This window comes from Bos mutus, chromosome 8, assembly GCF_027580195.1.
Source record: "Bos mutus isolate GX-2022 chromosome 8, NWIPB_WYAK_1.1, whole genome shotgun sequence".
Taxonomy (NCBI): domain Eukaryota; kingdom Metazoa; phylum Chordata; class Mammalia; order Artiodactyla; family Bovidae; genus Bos; species Bos mutus.
Genome location: NC_091624.1, coordinates 102,635,867 through 102,655,652, shown reverse-complemented (window position 1 = coordinate 102,655,652; position 19,786 = coordinate 102,635,867). Strand labels below are relative to the sequence as shown.

General features: G+C 48.1%; 1 protein-coding gene across 2 annotated transcripts in view; it reads right to left on the bottom strand.

Annotated features, from left to right (window-relative positions):
- Nucleotides 1-1,401: 1,401 nt before the first annotated feature.
- MSRA (methionine sulfoxide reductase A) overlaps nucleotides 1,402-19,786 on the bottom strand; it is a 388,272-nt gene continuing 369,887 nt past the window's right edge. The window contains exon 5 of one of the 2 annotated variants that reach the window (XM_070376149.1): nucleotides 1,402-2,880. In XM_070376149.1, the coding sequence (XP_070232250.1) occupies nucleotides 2,716-2,880 (165 nt within the window). In that variant the 3' untranslated portion in view covers nucleotides 1,402-2,715. The remainder of the gene's footprint in view (nucleotides 2,881-19,786) is intronic. The other variant, XM_070376148.1, reaches the window with a different exon arrangement.

Here is a 19,786-nt window from a genome sequence, read left to right as displayed (position 1 = left end):
GGCAAGAATACAGGAGCTGGCTGCCATTTCCTCTTCCAGGGGATCTTCCTGACCCAGGGATCAAAGTCGTGTCCCCTGCACCTCCTGCATTGGCAGGGGGATTCTTTGCGCCACCTGGGAAGCCCCGGTCATCTACCTATAGCAGTGCTTAAAATACAACCGGGGTGGGAGCTGGAGGCAGATTCCCGACTTGACCCTGAGGCCTCTCCAAGAGTTTGGATGGAGCATCTTTCCACGGGGAGTGGTCCGAGGATCTCTGAAATAGAAAGCCTGTTCTCTTTCTCTCTCACAATCAGGTCTCTTCTACAGCTTCTTTCATTTTCCATTTCTTTTGCTCCTGTGTGGAGAAACATTTCAACTCCGTGCTTCCTTCACTCATAGCTCATCCCTGAGACCTATGGACTTGGTCTCCAGAAAGGTCCCTGCCCTTTACCTTCCTTTGTTTCCACTTGGTTCGGAGCCCCAGTAAATGCTGCTTCTGGCTCTCAGAGACCACGAGTAACAACACTGAGATTCAGGATCAGCGTGTCATTGACGCAGAAATGTCCTAGAGATGAGGTGGGAGAGAAACACACAGCTCATTGGGTTGTTTGCTTTTTGTTATTGAGTTTCATGAGCTGTTTGGAAATTAAGCCCTTGTCAGTCCAATCATGGGTAGAAGACCTATATAGATATTTCTTCAAAGATGACATACAGATGGCCAACAGGCACATGAAAAGATGTTCGACATCACTCATTAGTAGAGAAATGCAAATCAAAACTACGGTGAGGAATTGGTTTTAACCAGTCAGAATGGCCATTATTAAAATGTCTACAAATAACAAATGCTGGAGAGGGTGTGGAGAAAAGGGAACTCTTCCACACTGTTGGTGGGAATTAAATTGGTGAAGCCACTATGGAGAATATTATGGAAGTTCCATAAAAAAATTAAAAATAGAGTTACCATATGACCCAGTAATCCCACTCCTGGGCACATATCTGGAGAAATCTCTAAATTCAAAAAGATATATGCACCTGTATGTCTATAACAGCACTATTTACAATAGCCAAGACATGGAAACAACCTAAATGTCCCTGACAGATGAACGGATACAGAAGATGTGGTGCATACATATACAACAGAATATCACTCAGCCACAAAAGAGAATGAAATAATGTTATTTGCAGCGACATGGATGGACCTGGGGATTATCGTACTAAGTGAAGTAAATCAGAGAGAGGAAGACAAATACCATATGATATCACTGCTATGTGGAATCTAAATGAACTTATTTACAAAATAGAAACGGACTCGCAGACATAGAAAACAAATTTATGGTTACCAAAGGGGAAAGCGGGTAGGGGAAGGACAAATTAGAATACAATTTTTTAGTCTTATTAACATGTCTTTAGAAGACTCAGCATGGTCTGGCTTTTCCTATTTCTCTGGGATACTTCTCCCTAATATCGTCCCCATTCACAACCATTGCAGCCCCACTGGCTTCTTTGTTCTCAAACACCACAAATTTTCCCCCGCCTTGGGCCATGTATACTTCCTGGTCTTCCGGGTTCTATCCAAGGGGAACCGTGTTCTATTTCTTCATCCACCTCCTGACCCCAGAATGCCGTTCTCTGCCCCAACCTATGAGTTCATTTCTCCTTTGCACCATTCAGAGTACTCAGTCCTCAACTTACATGGCACCACCTCCCCTGACCCGCCTAGCTAAAACAGCTCTAAACCCAGCTCAGCAGCCCCCAGGCCCAACTTACTAGCTTATCTGATTTGCCATCTCCCTATCATTTGTGAGGACCAGAAATTATCTTACTTTTTCACGGGTTTACCTGTTTATTGCATGTGTCCTCTGCCCCTTGTCCTCAATACAGACTCTTAAGGGCAGGGATTCCATGTGTCTGTTCTCTGCCTGGACTAGCCCCTGATGTGATGACTATAATAGGTGGGTGGAAAACAGCTATTATTACTAAAGTTGCAAGGAGCTAGAGCTGTACATGTTTTCTAAAGATTGCAATCAGATTTCCCATCTGGGGGAAAATGATACTTAGCCTTTGAGAGCTCTAAAATTTACAACACTTAGAAGTATCCTACCTAAACAAGCAAAAGACAGATGAGACATCAGTTTGTATTAGCAGACCTTTATTAGAACAAGCATATGCCATAGCTGTGAGCAAAGCGTTAAAATTTATCAAGCTAACTCACAGCTTCTCCCTGCTATGAGGAGTGCGAAAAAGAGAGAGAAAACCCCTTATACATGTATAGGATCAGTTAAGCAAAGTATTTCAGTGAACGATTCATTGAGGCTATAAACATCTGCAAATTTTAAGGCACTGAAGGGCAGGAGGGCTTTTGAGGAGGGCCGGCTGTGGTGAAGGAAGCCCTGACCTCTCCCCTCCCAACACATATTCTCCCAGCTTGGTTCCCTTAAGTCCAGGGCAGGCACCCAAGCACAAAAAAGGTGAACACTAATTATTCATTAACCTTAGACATCAAATGATCCAAAAAATTTCACCGCGGGCTCCTCCCACCATAACTTATTAGAAGATAAATCACACGTTATCAACTTGCCATGGCACTTCATGTAAATTACCCCTTAATAAACCAGATTTTTATGAATGCCTTTGTGCACTTCAAAAAATCCCTGGCGTGAACCACAAAAGAACTCTCCGATTTGTTGGACGCATTTTTGCTGTGACCTCGAGGGCTGACCACATGGGGAGAAATTACTTTTTAATACCCAGGGGACAAGACACTCCGGTGCCCCCGTGGCCGCAGTACCCGTCGGGGTTCTTGCTCAGGTACTGCTGGTGGTAATCTTCCGCATAGTAAAAGGTCTGTCCCTCCCGGATGTCCGTGGTGATCAGCCCGAAACCATGCTCCGACAGAACCTGTGGAGAAAAAAGAGCCATCAGGACCAGATGCCGGGGATCCTGGGAAGGAGGAGGGGCGGGGTCGGACGGGAGGGGCAGACACGTGGCCACAGAGGGGAGGGGGTGAGCATCTCCCTTCCTGTGTCTCAGGGGTCTGGGGTTTCAAATCTGGGGTTTAATTTGTTTGTTTTCTGATTCTGAAATTTATACTCTACGCTCTACACTAGCTCTGCCCCCAGGGTGTTGGGAGCCCTTGTGTGGGTTCTGGCTGCCCTGGGGAGGAGGGGTCCTGAGGGGACTCACTGCGACTGCAGTGGGGGGGGCAGTGTGGCCCCTCTGCCCCAGCACGGGATGGACAGAGCATGGCCCCCTCGCTGGTTGTGGCTCTGGGCAGCAGGGACCCCGCCGGGACGCCCTGGAGGGCAGGGGCCACCTGGAGTCTGGGCTCTGCCCCTCCAGTCTGGAGCCTGGGGAGTGAAGTCAGGGGAGGATGTGGCCAGAGGGCCTGGTCGGCTCCTCGCCGCCCTCTGTGACCCAGTTTAAGGCCTGGTGGCACCTGCTGCCAGGGAGAGGAACACAGTAAACACCAGTGGGGGAGGAGAGCCCAGCTATTTGGGGCAGGAGACGGATTAAGAAATAGACATTGTTCCCCGTGGATCTCCGCCTGTTTCCTCTCCCTTCTGGATTTCAGCTGTGCCCTAGTTCTTTCTTGGTACAGGCTGCTCGGGGTCTCTGAGCTCAAGGCCACAGTGACGCGACCTGGGTTCACACATTCCATTTTGGACGGGGGTGCAAGGCAGAATTCCAGCTTTTGTCTTTAAGAGGAGAGATCAGGATTTGACTGTTGTTGGTCCATTTAAGATGAAGTTGTCGAATTGGCCCAGCATGGGAAATCCAATTTAATTTTTGGCATGAGTCACTGAAGGGCTTCCCTGGTGGCTCAGACGGTAAAGAATCCTCCTGCAATGTAGGAGATGCAGGTTCGGCCCCTGGGTTGGGAAGATCCCCTGGAGGAGGGTATGGCAACACACTCGAGTATTCTTGCCTGGAGAATCCCATGGACAGAGGAGCCTGGTGGGTTACAGGCCATAGGGTCACCCAGAGTTGGACACAACTGAAGCGATGGTCAATACCGAAATCAGATTGATCATATTCTTTGCAGCCAAAGATGGAGAAGCTCTATACAGTCAGCAAAAACAAGACCGGGAGCTGACTGTGGCTCAGATCATGAACTCCTTATTGCCAAATTCAGACGTAAATTGAAGAAAGTAGGGAAAACCACTAGACCATTCAGGTATGACCTAAAGCAAATCCCTTATGATTATACAGTGGAAGTGAGAAATAGATTTAAGGGACTAGATCTGATAGAGTGCCTGATGAACTATGGATGGAGGTTCATGACATTGTACCGGAGACAGGGATCAAGACCATCTCCATGGAAAAGAAATGCAAAAAAGCAAAATGGCTGTCTGATGAGGCCTTACAAATAGCTGTGAAAAGAAGAGAAGCGAAAAGCAAAGGAGAAAAGGAAAGATATGAGCATCTGAATGCAGAGTTCCAAAGAATAGCCAGGAGTGATTTAAAAAAAGCCTTCCTCAGCAATCAATGCAAAGAAATAGAGGAAAACAACAGAATGGGAAAGACTAGAGATCTCTTCAAGAAAATTAGAGATACCAAGGGAACATTTCATGCAAAGATGGGCACAATTAAGGACAGAAATGGTATGGACCTAACAGAAGCAGAAGATATTAAGAAGAGGTGGCAAGAATACACAGAAGAACTGTATAAAAAAGATCTTTATGATCCAGAAATCATGATAGTGTGATCACTCACCTAGAGCCAGACATCCTGGAATGTGAAGTCAAGTGGGCCTTAGAAAGCATCACTACAAACAAAGCTAGTGGAGGTGATGGAATTCCAGTTGAGTTATTTCAGATCCTGAAAGATGATGCTGTGAAAGTGCTGCACTCAATATGCCAGCAAATTTGGAAAACTCAGTAGTGGTCACAGAACTGGAAAAGGTCAGTTTTCATCCCAATCCCTAAGAAAGGTAATGCCAAAGAATGCTCAAACTACCGCACAATTGCACTCATCTCACACACTAGTAAAGTAAGCTCAAAATTCTCTAAGCCAGGCTTCAGCAATACGTGAACCGTGAACTTCCTGATGTTCAAGTTGATTTTAGAAAAGGCAGAGGAACCAGAGATCAAATTGCCAACATCCGCTGGATCATCGAAAAAGCAAGAGAGTTCCAGAAACACATCTATTTCTGCTTTCTTGACTATGCCAAAGCCTTTGACTGTGTGGATCACAATAAACTGTGGAAAATTCTGAAAGAGATGGGAATACCAGACTCCCTGATCTGCCTCTTGAGAAACCTGTATGCAGGTCAGGAAGCAACAGTTAGAACTGGACATGGAACTGGACTGGTTCCAAATAGGAAAAGGAGTACATCAAGGCTGTATATTGTCACCCTGCTTATTTAACTTCTATGCAGAGTACATCATGAGAAACGCTGGGCTGGAAGAAGCACAAGCTGGAATCAAGATTGCCGGGAGAAATATCAATAACCTCAGATACGCAGATGACACCATCCTTATGGCAGAAAGTGAAGAGGAACTAAAAAGCCTCTTGATGAAAGTGAAAGAGGAGAGTGAAAAAGTTGGCTTAAAGCTCAACATTCAGAAAACGAAGATCATGGCATCCGGTCCCCTCACTTCATGGCAAATAGATGGGGAAACAGTGGAAACAGTGTCAGACTTTATTTTGGGGGGCTCCAAAATCACTGCAGATGGTGACTGCAGCCATGAAATTAAAAGACGCTTACTCCTTGGAAGGAAAGTTATGTCCAACCTAGATAGCATATTCAAAAGCAGAGACATCACTTTGCCAACAAAGGTCTGTCTAGTCAAGGCTATGGTTTTTCCAGTGGTCATGTATGGATGTGAGAGTTGGACTGTGAAGAAAGCTGAGCACCGAAGAATTGATGCTTTTGCACTGTGGTGTTGGAGAAGACTCTTGAGAGTCCCGTGGACTGCAAGGAGATCCAACCAGTCCATCCTAAAGGATACCAGTTCTGGGTGTTCATTGGAAGGACAGATGCTGAGGCTGAAACTCCAATACTTTGACCACCTCATGGGAAGAGTTGACTCATTGTAAAAGACCCTGATGCTGGGAGGGATTAGGGGCAGGAGGAGAAGGGGACGACAGAGGATGAGATGGTTGGATGGCATCACCGACTTGATGCACATGAATTTGGGTGAACTCCAGGAGTTGGTGATGGACAGGGAGGCCTGGTGTGCTGCAATTCATGGGGTCGCAAAGAGTTGGACATGACCGAGCGACTGAACTGAACTGAACTGAAGCAACTTAGCAAGGATGCATGAGTCACTGATCCATTCTTCCCTGAGAGCCTTCACTTTTCTGCTGGATCTCCTGCCAGTCCTCTGAGCCAGAATGAGGCCAACAGAGAATCTGATGCCAGGCAGGTGCAGGATTAATGAAAGGGGCCTCACCAAGGCTTGCGGTTTGGACACCACAGCTCAGACGCAGGCAGTTTCCTTATAAGCATTAGAAAGGAAAATGGGGAGCCATTCTGACTTTGGGACAATCTTTTATAAACAAGCAATTATCAAGGGTTTACCACGTGCCACACTCTGTGTTAATTTCAGCTTCACAATAGCATCTGAAGTAACAATAGTAACTATTACTATTGTTGTATTTAAGTGTGTGTCCAGCACTGTGCTTTGGCCCCTGATGTCCTCAGCTTGCCCTGCTATTGCACAGGCTGCAAGCTGAAAGTGTTAGTTGCTCAGTCGTGTCCGACTCTTTGTGACCCTACGGACTGTACCCTGCCAGCCTCCTCTGTCCATGGGATCCTCCAGGCAAGAATACTGGAGTGGGTTGCCATTCCCTCCTCCAGGGATCTTCCCAACCCAGGAACTGAACTCAGGCCTCCTGTATTAGCATACAGATTCTTTACCGCCTGTGCCACCAGGGAAGCCATGGCTGCAAGTTGGGGAACTGCATTTCCCAGATCCTACCACCAGCGCCCCAGTCTAGATCCCACCAGTGGCAGATGTGCACGCAACCCCTGGCAGGCAAATCCAAGGAGAAGCCGCCACCCGCCAGGTGTAGCTGTGAGCATGGGCACAGGAGCCGGCACAGAGCAGACCTGGGGCTCCGTCAGCTCCTCCTGAGAACCATGGGCTCTTGTGCTGAGGACAATCGCAGTCATCACAGTGATTCTAGCAATTTCTGTCACTTTTTGGTATCCCCAGATCCAGAGGTGCTGTTCCCTGACCTTCACTCCAACAGCCTTTCAGATCATTCTGGAGGCACCAAATTCTCTTTGTAAAACTACCCCCCTTAAAATATCTCAAACATGTTCTGTTTCTGTGATGAACCTCAGCCAGTGAACATGGCCTTTGGTGCCAGAACTGTTTGCAGGAACCAAAACCTCCCTGCGCATCAAGACCAGGGTACTGGCTAACCATCCTGGTCAGACTTCGAGTCAAGAGTGGCCTCGTCGTGAGTGCAGAGCACAGTGGCGCCCCGCCCTCCGTGTGTGCTGCCAAGCATTCACTTCCAGGTCAGTAAGGTTTGCGTGTGAAGAAGGACCACTGACGGGCGGCTGGCTCTGCAACATGAGGTGGCTGTGGCCAGGGAACACTCTGGGGTGCGTGCTGTGCTCCAGGCACTACTTAAGAGCTTGTGAAAGAGGAAGATGTGGGGCTGGGACCTGACAAGCCTGGCCCAAGTTCAGAGAACCAGAGAGCTTCTCAGACTGACTTCAAATAGTGATACTAACGTCCTGTCTCTTGTAGCCAGAGCCAAGTACCAAATCAAAGGTTGGACTCTGAGGGTCTCAGACTTATGAGCAGAGTTCACACTCTCGCCAGTCTGCTGCTCAGCCACAATGGCCGGATTTTGACGCAGGGACCCTGGTCCCCACTCAGGAGACCCTAAGCTTTGACACGAGTCCCCATGTGCCAAGGTGACCTTAAATTCTGACCTGGCACCTTTCCCCGCCGAGGCCACGATGGAGCGCTCTGGATGAGAGTCAGCTTGCTCTGAGATTTGAGGATCTCAGACCAGGGCTGTCCCTGCTCACTCCCCACCCTGGCTCATCCTCTCTGTGGGTCACCTCCTCACTCAACACCCGCTCGGCATGGACCCCTCTCCCTCACAAACGGCCACCCTCCTGGGTCAAACAAGGACAACCTTCATAAGGCCCCGGAGCTCACAGCCGCCTTCTCCAGAAGCTTCTTTTCCCAGAGGCAGGGACCCAGCGGCAATGAGCGCTATTGCCCAGGCTCGGAGTGACCCTTACCCAGCACCACCCAAAGAGCAGAGGCCTTCAGGAGCTGCAGGGAGGAGGTATGGGGCGGGGGCCGGCAGTACCAAGCTCTGCCACAAGATGGCAGACACCACACTCTCATTTGAGAGATGAGAGCCTGAGAATAAATGGCGATGAAAACCCACTGGAGACAGAACCGCATGCTGCCTCCTGCACTTCCTGTTAGAGTAGGACATCCTGGCCATGTCTGCTCTAGGGTGCAGGCCACCCCCGTGCACTGGGCCAGCGGCCTCTGGGCTGAAGCCTCGCTTAGCACAGGGCTATCCTCAACCTCCATCTGAAACTGAGGAGTGAGGACAAAATTGCACAAAAGATACAGGATGGAAAGACAGAGGAAGTAGGAAAACGAGAAACCCTGCCTCGTCCCTGGTTTCCCTCCTTCCCAGAGCCCTGGCCCTCTGCTTCCTCAGTTTCATCCTTAACAAGAGCAAGTCACTGCCCCCAGCCCCTCCCAGGGCCTGCTTCCTCTGGAGGGGTACACACACACAGAGACACGGGCACACACAGACACGGGCACACACACACCAGGGCCTGCCTCCTCTGCGGGGTACACACACACACACGTGTCATTGCCCCCTGCCCCTCCCAGGGGCTACCCTCCTCCAAGGGGTACACACTCACATGTATGCACACACGGACACACACACACGTGCACACAGAGACACACACTGGAGAGGCATGCACACACACACACACATACTGGAGGGGTGCACACACACGGACACATACATACACACAGACGCACACACAGATACACAAACGCACACAGGCACACACCAACACACAGACACACACACACACACGCACCCTAGAGCACTGTAGGTGTGCTCTGATGAGCATCCAAGGTCAGGCACAGACGGCACCTGGCACCCTGGCGCGTGCTGACTTCGTGGCAGGCCTGGCCCACTTTCCTGGGGAAAAGGAGCCCACCGTCTTGCCCTCGGTAGGCAGGCCTCCACCTCCACTCCCTCCCACGCACGCCCTACTTCTATGGCTGCGCCGCCGTCTCTGGGGGGCAGGAAAAAGAGGTTGTTAGGGGGTGTTCACAGAGCTGGGCAGAGCTCCCTGCCCCCAGCGGCTCTGGGGCGGCTCTGGCCCTAGCCTGCAGAGGAGGTGGCTGGGCGTTCCCTTACAGATGTTCTGCCTGTGGGAGTGTCCTGGGCCTGACCTATCTTTCCAGGGCTGCCGGCAGGAAGCCTTTAACAAAATGAGTGAACACAAGACCACTCTGCTTCTGCAACCTGCTAACGAGCTCACTGTCAGCTTTGATTCTCCCAGCGTCTGGGGCTACTCGGCCTACTGTGAGGGAAAGACAGACTCTGACGCCACCCTGAATGCCTGCCTGGAGGATCCACAGGCGGGGCCTGACGAGGACAGATACCGAGGCAGAGAAGCAGCCTCAGTCCCAAGTCTCTGTACTCAGTGTCTCCAAAGGGCTTCTCCACACACTCTAGCCCATGAAGAGGAAACAATTATTTCTATTATTTCTCAGTGGAGGACAGTGAAGCCCAGGGAGAGAGGAGGCTTGTCCACAGCCACTTACAGCTGAGCTCTGATGAGAACCTGTTGTTGTTCAGTCGGGAAGTTGGGTCTGACTCTTTGCGAGTCCGTGGACCACAGCACGCCGGGCTTCCCTGTCCCTCGCCATCTCTCGGAGTTTGCCCAAGTGCGTATCCATTGAATCGGTGATGCCATCCAACCATCTCATTTTCTGTCTCCCCCCTCTCCTCAATCTTTTCCAGCATCAGGGTATTTTCCAGTGAGCCAGCTGTTTGAATCAGGTGGCCAAAGTATTGTAGCTTCGGCTTCAGCCGAAGTATTGCAGCTTCAGCTTCAGTATTTTGGAATATTCCTTCCAAAGAGTATTCAGGGTTGATTCAGATGAGAACAGATTCAGATGAGAACCTGTCCCCTGACTATTTCCAGCACCGCTGCAAGAACACCTGAGCCAGATGACGGCGCTACCCCCAACCCCTTAGGAGTTATTTTAAAATCTCCAAAAGAGACCTAGGCGCCCATACTTCGATCACATCCCCCTACCCTGCTCACATCCCTGCGACTCAAAAACATGCAACATATTTCTTGGTCGTCTCACTTATTTTTTTTTTTAATTGTGGTAAAATCCACATAACTTCAAGTTCTCCAATGGAGAACTTAACCATTTTTAGGTGAATCTTAATTTCAATCACAGTTTAAAGACCCAGTGAAAAATGGCTCTGTTGCCAGTGAGAAAGTCACCAGGAAGCGAAGAAGGTGCCTGCAGTTCAAACCTCATCAGATGCATATGTTTAAAGCTGCCTGATCCAAGCAAACTCCACCTCCTCCACCCACCAAAGGAATTCAGCCATGTGTTCGGTTTTGACGTAATTATTTGGAACATGTAAGTGTGTTTCATGTTATGATCACTTTCAAAAGATATTTTCATGGGAAGAAATTAGTGTCCTAGAAGTGAAATCCAGTTTTTGATACAGAGCTCACAGGAAATGAGGGGCTGACTTTTAACAAATCAACCAGAGACTGCTGCCTAAGGCCAGTCAGCTCTGCCTTAGAGAGAAAGGCTCCGGGCAGGAGAGGAGGAGGCCGGCCTGAACTCCGCCCTCTAGTGGTGGCAGGGAGCATGTAAAGGCACAGCCCCTCCTCAGTTCCTACTTTCCTTTTCTGAACGGAGAGCCCTTCAGTTTCTTCCAGATCTCATTCCATCGAATCCTGTGCTATGTTTTCATCGTGCACACACGTGTGCGCACACACACCATGCACGTTTAATAAGCTCAGTCAAAGCCAATGCCCAAGTCAGCAGTTTTATTCCACCGGCAGCTTCGGGCTGGCCAGATTGCCATCAATAAAAAACTTTGGGGGAAAGGATATAAAGTGACTGGCACGGCTTTTAAATAAAACTACTATGAAGAAAAACACCGTCTCTTCTGGGCTGAGCAGAGGCACGTGTGTTTGCGGTTCAGCACCGCACAAGCGCAGGTACACGTGGGGAGAAGTTGTGCCATTGCCCACAGAGGTTCAGCTTCATCCACCAGGAGGAGGGGACAGGCTCACTGCCTCCAGCATCAGAGAGGACCCCGGAGTGACAGGGGCTCTAGGTCCTGGAACCACGGACACCCCCATCCACCAGTGACCGTGACCACTTGCAAGGGCAAGTGGAAGATCCTGGGACAGCAACGACGCGCCATGGACAAGTAGGATGCTCCAGGGGCTGAAGCCTTCGTGAGACCTGGTCAGAGCTGCCCTGACCCTTCCGGGCTCCGAGAAACTAAGGGAGTCACAGGAGACCACGAAGTGACACAATTAGATCTAATTCGGCCCCTGAGCCAAACCTGCTTATGCAGATGGTGGCCTCTGGATGGAAGGACTCTGGCTTCTTAGAACAGCTGCCCCACCCTCGTGCTCTCTCCTTCTCCAGACTTTGCGGTTGGGTCGCACCGTCTGTGGTTTCGTTATCTAGTCCTCTCTGCCCGCCTTGCCCTCGAGGTGAACCACGAGTGTCTTCTGTCTGGCAAGGAGGTTTTTCTTGGTTTGCGACACAAGCCGAGAGCGCTATGAGCTGAGTTCAGTCTCTGCAGAGGTGGGTGAGGGGAAGGAGTTCAGTTTCGCCAGGAAGGATTCAACGCTTTCCCCTTGGCCCTCAGAGTGTCGACAACGGTGAGACGTGCAGAATCCGGCCGCCTCCCCAGACCTACTGAATCAGGATCTGTCTTAAAATCCTCTCCAGGTGATCCACGCGCATAGACTTGAAAACGTCAACTCTAGAGGACAGGCTTGCAGACTGTGCTCATGCTCACCAATGTCACTTCTGATGTCAACTTGCCCACGTGACTTGCTCGGATCACTAGGGTGCAAGTGGAAGGGACCCTTGTCATTTGTGGGCACAAGCCCTCCAGCACCGGCGTGAGCTAGCGGGCATGGCAACCCACTCCAGTACTCTTGCCTGGAGAATCCCTTGGATGGTGGAGCCTGGCGGGCTACAGTCCATTGTGGTCCCAAAGAGTCGGACGCGAATGAGCGACTAACAGCTTCACTTTCACTCTGCCACAGCAGCCAGCACCGCTGCAGCTGGCCCTGCTGTGAGGGCAGTGACCACCCGGGGCAGAGTCCCCACAGAATATATCTCATTTCCTCTATCACGGACCCTGCTCTTCCCTGGTCTGGGGGCGTGAGGCTGAGAGATCCAGGAAGACAGACACGCAAGCCCATCGTGTGACTTTCCCGCAAATAAAGTTTTTGAAACTCTCCAATTTCATTTAATAAACGAATTTCAGCGATCGTGGTGTGGTGGACTGTGCTAGACATTGGGAACAGAGAGGTGAAGAAGACAGTCTCTAGAGCGGGAATCATGACAGGCATGAGCGCAATTACACTCTTAAGTGCCCTGTATGTACGTAGTAGATGCTGGCGAGGCAGGACTGAGGAGGAAAAGGCTCCTGAGCTCAAGGAGCTTATGGTCTAAAGACAGGGACGAGGATGGGATGGCCTCGGGGTGTGGAGCAATGGTTAACGCCCCTCACAGTGACAAGGTGGGAGCCCCGCCCACAGGCTCGGGAGTGCGGAGCACCACCATCCACCATCGAGAGGGCAGGGTTCTGCTAGAGGGGACGGGTCATACACGCGTGTGAAGACAGAGGGAAGAACGTGCTGGAATACTAGAGGTGCAGAGTCTACTGCGGCCGTGGAGGAGGGCAAACCAACCCACTGTGAAAGGGTTCCTGAAGGAGTGGAGGCTGACGTGGGAATCTTAGGACCACTGTTGAGACCACAGTGATGCGTCTGCTCCAAGTGCGTGGAGGAAGGGGTCATGAAGCCTATGTGAAGGGTGCTGGAGGGCCTGGCTGGGGTGGGAGGAATCTGAACGGGACTCAGCTGAACAGCAGGAAGAGACAAAAGCAGATTGGGGGGTAGTGGGGGAGGGATGTCCCCGGTGGCCCAGTGGCTTAGACTCTGCTCTTCCAATGCAGGGGCCTAGGTTCAATCCCTGGTCAGGGAACTAGATCTTGTATGTGACAATTAAAGATCCCACATGCGGCAACTGAGACCCCACACAGTCAAAAATCAATAAATATTTTCTAAAACTGTCTTTTAAAAAAGCAGACAGAGAAAGAGACCTTCAGAGCCATCGAGTTTATGGTCTACTTTTTTCCATTCACTCCCATTTAAGGTAACTCAGTCACATAATCTCTGTCCATCCACTGCCCTGTGATCACAGAGACATGCAGGAACACTCTGCAGGATGAAGGGATTCACGTGAACCCAGGCAAAGCTTCCAGATGCCTCTCAGGTTCACCTGCCTGGCTGCAGCCATGGCTTCAAAGGCAAAATGAGCCAAGGTGGGGAAGGAAATGGCTATTCATTTTTCCACAACTCCATTGTCATCCTTCACCTCCCTGCACCTTGCAAATTCCAAGCACCATTTCCTGGCTCCTTCCTTCTTCTTTACTTTGTGCATTGAAAGGAGGAGCCACATAGCAGATTGGACTGGGTACAGCCCTGGCATGGAAAGGGAAGGCTGAGTTGAGCAGTCAGGCTGCAACTCCAGGGAGGAGCCCAGAGCTGTGTAGCTGAAATCTGCCCCCGCCCACTGGCTCTGCTTTCTGCAGTGCCTCCTCCACCCATGAGGTTGCTGTTCACTCCCTCAGTCGTGTCCGACTCTTTGCAACCCCAAGGACTGCAGCACATCAGGCTTCCCTGTCCTTCACCAACTCCCAGAGTCTGCTCAAACTCATGTCCATTGAGTCAGTGATGCCATCCAACCGTCTCATCCTCTGTCACCCTCTTCTCTTGCCTTCAATCTTTCCCAGCATCAGGGTGTTTTCTGATGAGTAGGCTCTTCACATCAGGTGGCCAAAGGATTGGAGCTTCAGCTTCAACATCAGTCCTTTCAATGAATATTCAGGGTTGATTTCCTTTAGGATGGAGTGGTTTGATCTCCTTGCTGTCCAAGGGACTGTCAAGAGTCTTCTGCAGCACCACAGCTCGAAAGCATCAATTCTTTGGTGCTCAGCCTTCTTTACGGTCCAACTCTCACATCAGTACATGACTACTGGAAAAACCACAGCTTTGATTATATAAACCTTTGTCAGCAAAGTGATGTCTCTGCTTTTTAATATGCTGTCTAGGTTTGTCATAGGTTTTCTTCCAAGCAGCAAGCGTCTCTTAATTTCATGGCTGCAGTCACCGTCTGCAGTGATTTTGGAGCCCAAGAAAATAAAGTCTGTCACTGTTTCCATTGTTTCCCCCACTGCTTGCCATGAAGTGATGGGACCAGATGCCATGTTCTTAGTTTTTTGAATATTGAGTTTTAAGCCAGCTTTTTCACTCTCCTCTTTCACCTGTGAGGTCACTGACATCAATCACACATTCAAGGACTGCTGGTTTCTCTTTCCTTTTGAATCTGCTGGGTTCAAAAAGGAATTCAAGTGACTTTTCCTATATGAGTTTTCCTTTCATGGCTTTTCATTTTACAGGAAATGGATCTCTCTCCCTCTCCTTTCTGTCTCTCCTCTGAATCTCTCTCTCTCCCGAAATATATCTTTAAGGGTTTTCATCTACTTTTTCATATCTGAACTCAATTAACGGCAACCTCTGTTTTTGTTATATCCTTAGTGTTTGGTTTACAAAAGCATCCACTTGTCACTTTTCAGGGAAGTCAAGGACACTGGCTTTTACCTTGTGGATGAAATGCAAATTTCATTAAAAGGAAAGATCCTTCATTCTGAAAGGCTGAATAGAAAAGACCTTAAAGCAAAATGCCAGCTGCTTAAGTTTAGAACATTGAGTTCAGCAAAGCAGAGGACTTTTCTGCATACCACCATTTCTCGTTTCTGTATGAGCTTCAGGGGTTCAGAGTGACAGGAAAGAATATTCATCCCAGTTTGCACTGCAGACAGTGGAGCCAACCACCCTGATTTGCCCAGGACCAGGGATGTCTGGGCTTCCCCGACGGCTCAGTGGTAAAGAAGCCACCTGTTAATGCAGGAGACGTGGGTTCCATCCCTGGGTCGGGAAGATCCCCAGGAGAAGGAAATGGCAACCCACTCCAGTATTCTTGTCTGGAGAATTCCATGGACAGAGGAGCCTGGCGGGCTACAGTCCATGGGGTTGCAAAGAGTCGGATACAACTTAGCAACTAACCAACCAACCAACCAGGGGCTCCTCAGACTGTGGGGTTGTTGGTGTTAAAACTAGAAAAGTCTAGGGTCAGCTGGGCTGGCTGGTCACTAGAATTGTAAAATGTGTAAAGAAATTTGTGTCGATTACACCGCAGGCACTGGGCAGCTTGTTTCATCCACCTGGGCCCCTGTTTCCCCAATTGTAAAGCAAGAGGATTTAACTAGGAGATTGTCCTCCGGTCACCGCCAGTCTGTCTTTGAATCGTGTGTTTCTGAGCCTTTTCTAAACTGTGCTTCCTGTTATTCATGTTGAAGTTGACATCTTAGTGGTTTTTAGCATAGTCTCAGAGCTGTGCAGCTATGACCAATATTTTTCAATTCTGTTCTTCAGACTGGACAATTCCAATTAACTTAGCTTCATTTGTTCATTCTCTCTTCTGCCAACTCAACCCCTTTAGTGATTTCTTCTTCTGCTTAAGTTATCATACCTCTGAATTTCTATTTAGTTCTTTTTTCAGTATAATTTCTATCTCCTTGTTAATATTCTTTATTTGATGAGCACTGGTCATATATTTTCCTTTCATCTTTTTTTTTCAAATTATATTTCTTTAGCTGTGGCTGTGGTGGGTCTTCATTGCCGTGTGGACTTTTCTCGTTGCAGTGAGCAGGGGGGCTAGTCTCTGGTACTGATGTGCAGGCTTCTCACTGTGGTGGCTTCTCCTGAGCACAGGCTCAGTAGCCATGGCACCCAGGCTTAGTGGCTCCGAGGTATGTGGGATCTTCCTGGGTCAGGAACTGAACCCATGTCTTCTGCATTGGCAGGTGGATTCTTTACCACTGAGCCACCAGGGAGGTCCTCCTTTCATTCTTTAGTCACGGTCTCCTCAGGCCTTTGAGCATATTTATAATAGCTAATTTAAAGTATTCATCTAGTGAGTCTTACTTCCGTGTTACTTTGTCCCATAATTTTTTCCTGAAAACTAGCCATTTACATCAATATAGTGGTCACTGAAGATCAGATGACCCTCGCTCTGGGTTTGTTGCTGCTGCTGCTGTTCATTTATTCACTGACTTCTTAGACTTAATGATTGGGCACAGGGTTCCTTACCTGTTGGGAAGCGACAAGACGTCTACCCTTCGGGCCTGCATGTGAGTTGGAGCAAACACAGCTTCAACATGACGGTGGTTTTAAGTTCTGCCTTTTTTCTCTCTCTCTCTCTCTCCTCTTGTAGGGCTTTGAGGTCAGCCAGAGGCGAGTGAGCAGGGAATTCTCAGATGTATACATACCACGATCTGGCCATCTATTCAACACTGAAGGACATCTGGGTTATTTTCAGTTCGGGGCTATCATAAATAATGCTGCTCCAAACATTCGAGCATAGTTTTTGTATTAACATAAGTCTGCATTCTCTTCAGTTCAGTTCAGTTCAGTTGCTCAGTCGTGTCCAACTCTTTGTGACCCCATGAATCACAGCATGCCAGGCCTCCCTGTCCATCACCAACTCCTGGAGTTCACTCAGACTCACATCCATCGAGTCAGTGATGCCATCCAGCCATCTCATCCTCTGTCGTCCCCTTCTCCTCCTGCCCCCAATCCCTCCCAGCATCAGAGTCTTTTCCAATGAGTCAACTCTTCGCATGAGGTGGCCAAAGTACTGGAGTTTCAGCTTTAGCATCATTCCTTCCAAAGAACACCCAGGGCTGATCTCCTTCAGAATGGACTGGTTGGATCTCCTTGCAGTCCAAGGGACTCTCAAGAGTCTTCTCCAACACCACAGTTCAAAAGCATCAATTCTTCGGTGCTCAGTTTTCTTCACACTCCAACTCTCGCATCCATACATGACCACAGGAAAAACCATAGCCTTGACTAAATGGACCTTTGTTGGCAAAGCAACGTCTCTGCTTTTGAATATGCTATCTAGGCTGGTCATAACTTTCCTTCCAAGGAGCGAGTGTCTTTTAATTTCATGGCTGCGGTGGGTGGGACTGCTGGGTCATGTGGCAAGTGCACAGTGAACTTGATGAGAAAGTCCCAAAGGGTTTTCCAGACTGGTCGTACCATTCCGCATTCCCACCAGCAATGTTTGAGAGGCCCTACTGTTCTGCATCTTGTCAGCACCTGGTACGGCCATTATTTTTTAATTTAGCCATCCTGACTGGTGGGTAGCAGTCTTCCAGTGCAGTTGTAATTGGCATTTCCCTAATGACCAATAACATTAAGCATATTTTAATGATCTTATCTGCCTTCTGTATATCTTCTGTGGTGAAGTGTCTGTTCCAATCTTTTATCCATTTTTTAAACTGATTTATTTGTTCCTATTGTTGAGCTTTGAGGATTCTTTATATATTCCAAAGTTAAGTTTTGATTTCAAGTGCACAACCTCTGCCCTGAAACTCTGCTGTGCTCCCACTGAGCATCTTGGCTCTCTAGCTGTAAGGTGCTGTTTCATATTTTATTTGCATATGGTATCTATATCTCTATATAAATACATATCCACATATACACACACAGCTCCTTAGGCAATTTTCTTTTTCAATTTAGTGCAAGAAACATCCATTCTGTCCTTCTGAAGGCACTGTACAAGGTACCAGGGAACCACAACTGGCTCACATATGGTCCCAGCAACTGGTGAACCTTCATTTTTAAGAAATTTGTCTTAGGTTGGGTTAAATTAAGAAATGCATAAAAATGACTGCATGTAATAAATCAGCTTTGTTTGTATAAAATTATTTGTTCAGACAAACAGTTGAAACATGTTCATTATGACTTTATAAAAGCTACTAATTACCATCAGAAAATCTTTTCTTTATTCATAGTCAGAAATATTCCTCTATGGAGCCCCTTGCTAAAAGTAGCATATATTCTGAAAGGATGCAGTTCGCATTAAAAGATTTCTGCTGCAATTTTAAATGGATAGTCCTGGATCCTCAGCTCATGAAACGTGATGAAAGCCAAGTCATGTTCTCTTCAAAGACAAGTACACTCACTCTGCACACCTTAGCACACACCTTTTCCCTACTGAGGAGTGGCACCCATGCAAAAGCTTGGAAGAATGTTTCATATCACTGTGGTACAACTATCTATCTGCAGAACCACTGGTAGAATCTTCTCAAACACAGAGAAAATTAACTTTTCAACAGTAATTTAAAAAGCAATTGCAATTTCTTAAAATCCTCTTACATTGAGTTAAAAAAAAATGAGACTTAGCAATTTTATTGTTTTTTTATTCACTGATTAAGACAATAAAAGTTGTGCTCATTTCAATATTAAGAAATTAAAACCTCCCTTGAGACTTTCTCTGCCCTGGAGTAGGTTACATCTGTCAACTGCAAACAGGCTGGCCAGCTTGCAAGCAGAAATTCTCCCCAGGGCTGCAATATGTATAACCTCGCACTGTATTGTCTAGGGCTAAGAATGAAATGATTGGGCTTTTTCTTTTTTATTATCAAAGGAAACTAAAAATAGGACTATGAAGTAAAATAAAAGCTCTAAGAGGAAATGCATTGAAGATATATTTTACTTTAATGCTTTTGCTTCCAGCCTCGCATGGCAGAGAATATATGATGATGCTAAAGAAAGAAAGAAAAGAAGCTTTTGTTGGTTTCCTCTAAGGCTTAAAGCTGACACAGTGCAAGTAAATGGGAAGATGGCCAACAAAAGGCTGTTCCCTGTGACACTGTCAGTGTGCAGTCCAGAAGCTGGAGGTGATGAGCCTGTGCGTCTCCTAGTTTCCGGCAACTGCATCTCAACCTCTAAGCTGCCATCATGGGAGGACCCTTGCCTCTGCAATGCTCCTAATTGCTAACACAATCACAAAGGAACAAATGACACCTGAGTGGAGATAAGACGGAGGGGTCTGGATTAATGAAGACTCTATTCAGGCTGTTTAAGCTTCTTAGCAATGAAGTACAGTCAGGGTTGTTTTTCTTTTTCTTTCTTTTTTTTTCAAAAGAAGAAAGGAAGGGAGAGAAGGAGAGAGAAAAGAAACAGAAACATAAAAAAAGAAGGAGTCCAAAATAGGCTATGGGTGTTCTTTGCCGAAGCATAATTTTAATTTTCTTTAAGGCTTAGAACCAGTGGGAGAACTGGAACTCCCTTGAGAGAAGATGGCAGGAACATAAGCTGGTTATACAACTTCAGTGCGGTAACGCCACCACAGATCACCTCTCACGCTTTCCGGTGAAGGTGATCTGAGCCCATGTTACCCGGAGGTGAGACGACAGGCTGCGTGTTTAAAGCAGCACTCTGTATCCCCGAGTATCAAAACATCTTGATAATATCTCAGGGGTTCTCAAGTAGATCACTTTATAGAGATGAGACAGACAAGAGGGGTCTGAATTCTATTCTTGGCTCAACCAAACCACGTGACCTTGAGGCCTGGCTGTCTCTTCTGCAAAATGGGGATGAAGTGATCTCCCTTTGAGGAATGGATAAGGTTACACATTCCATCCC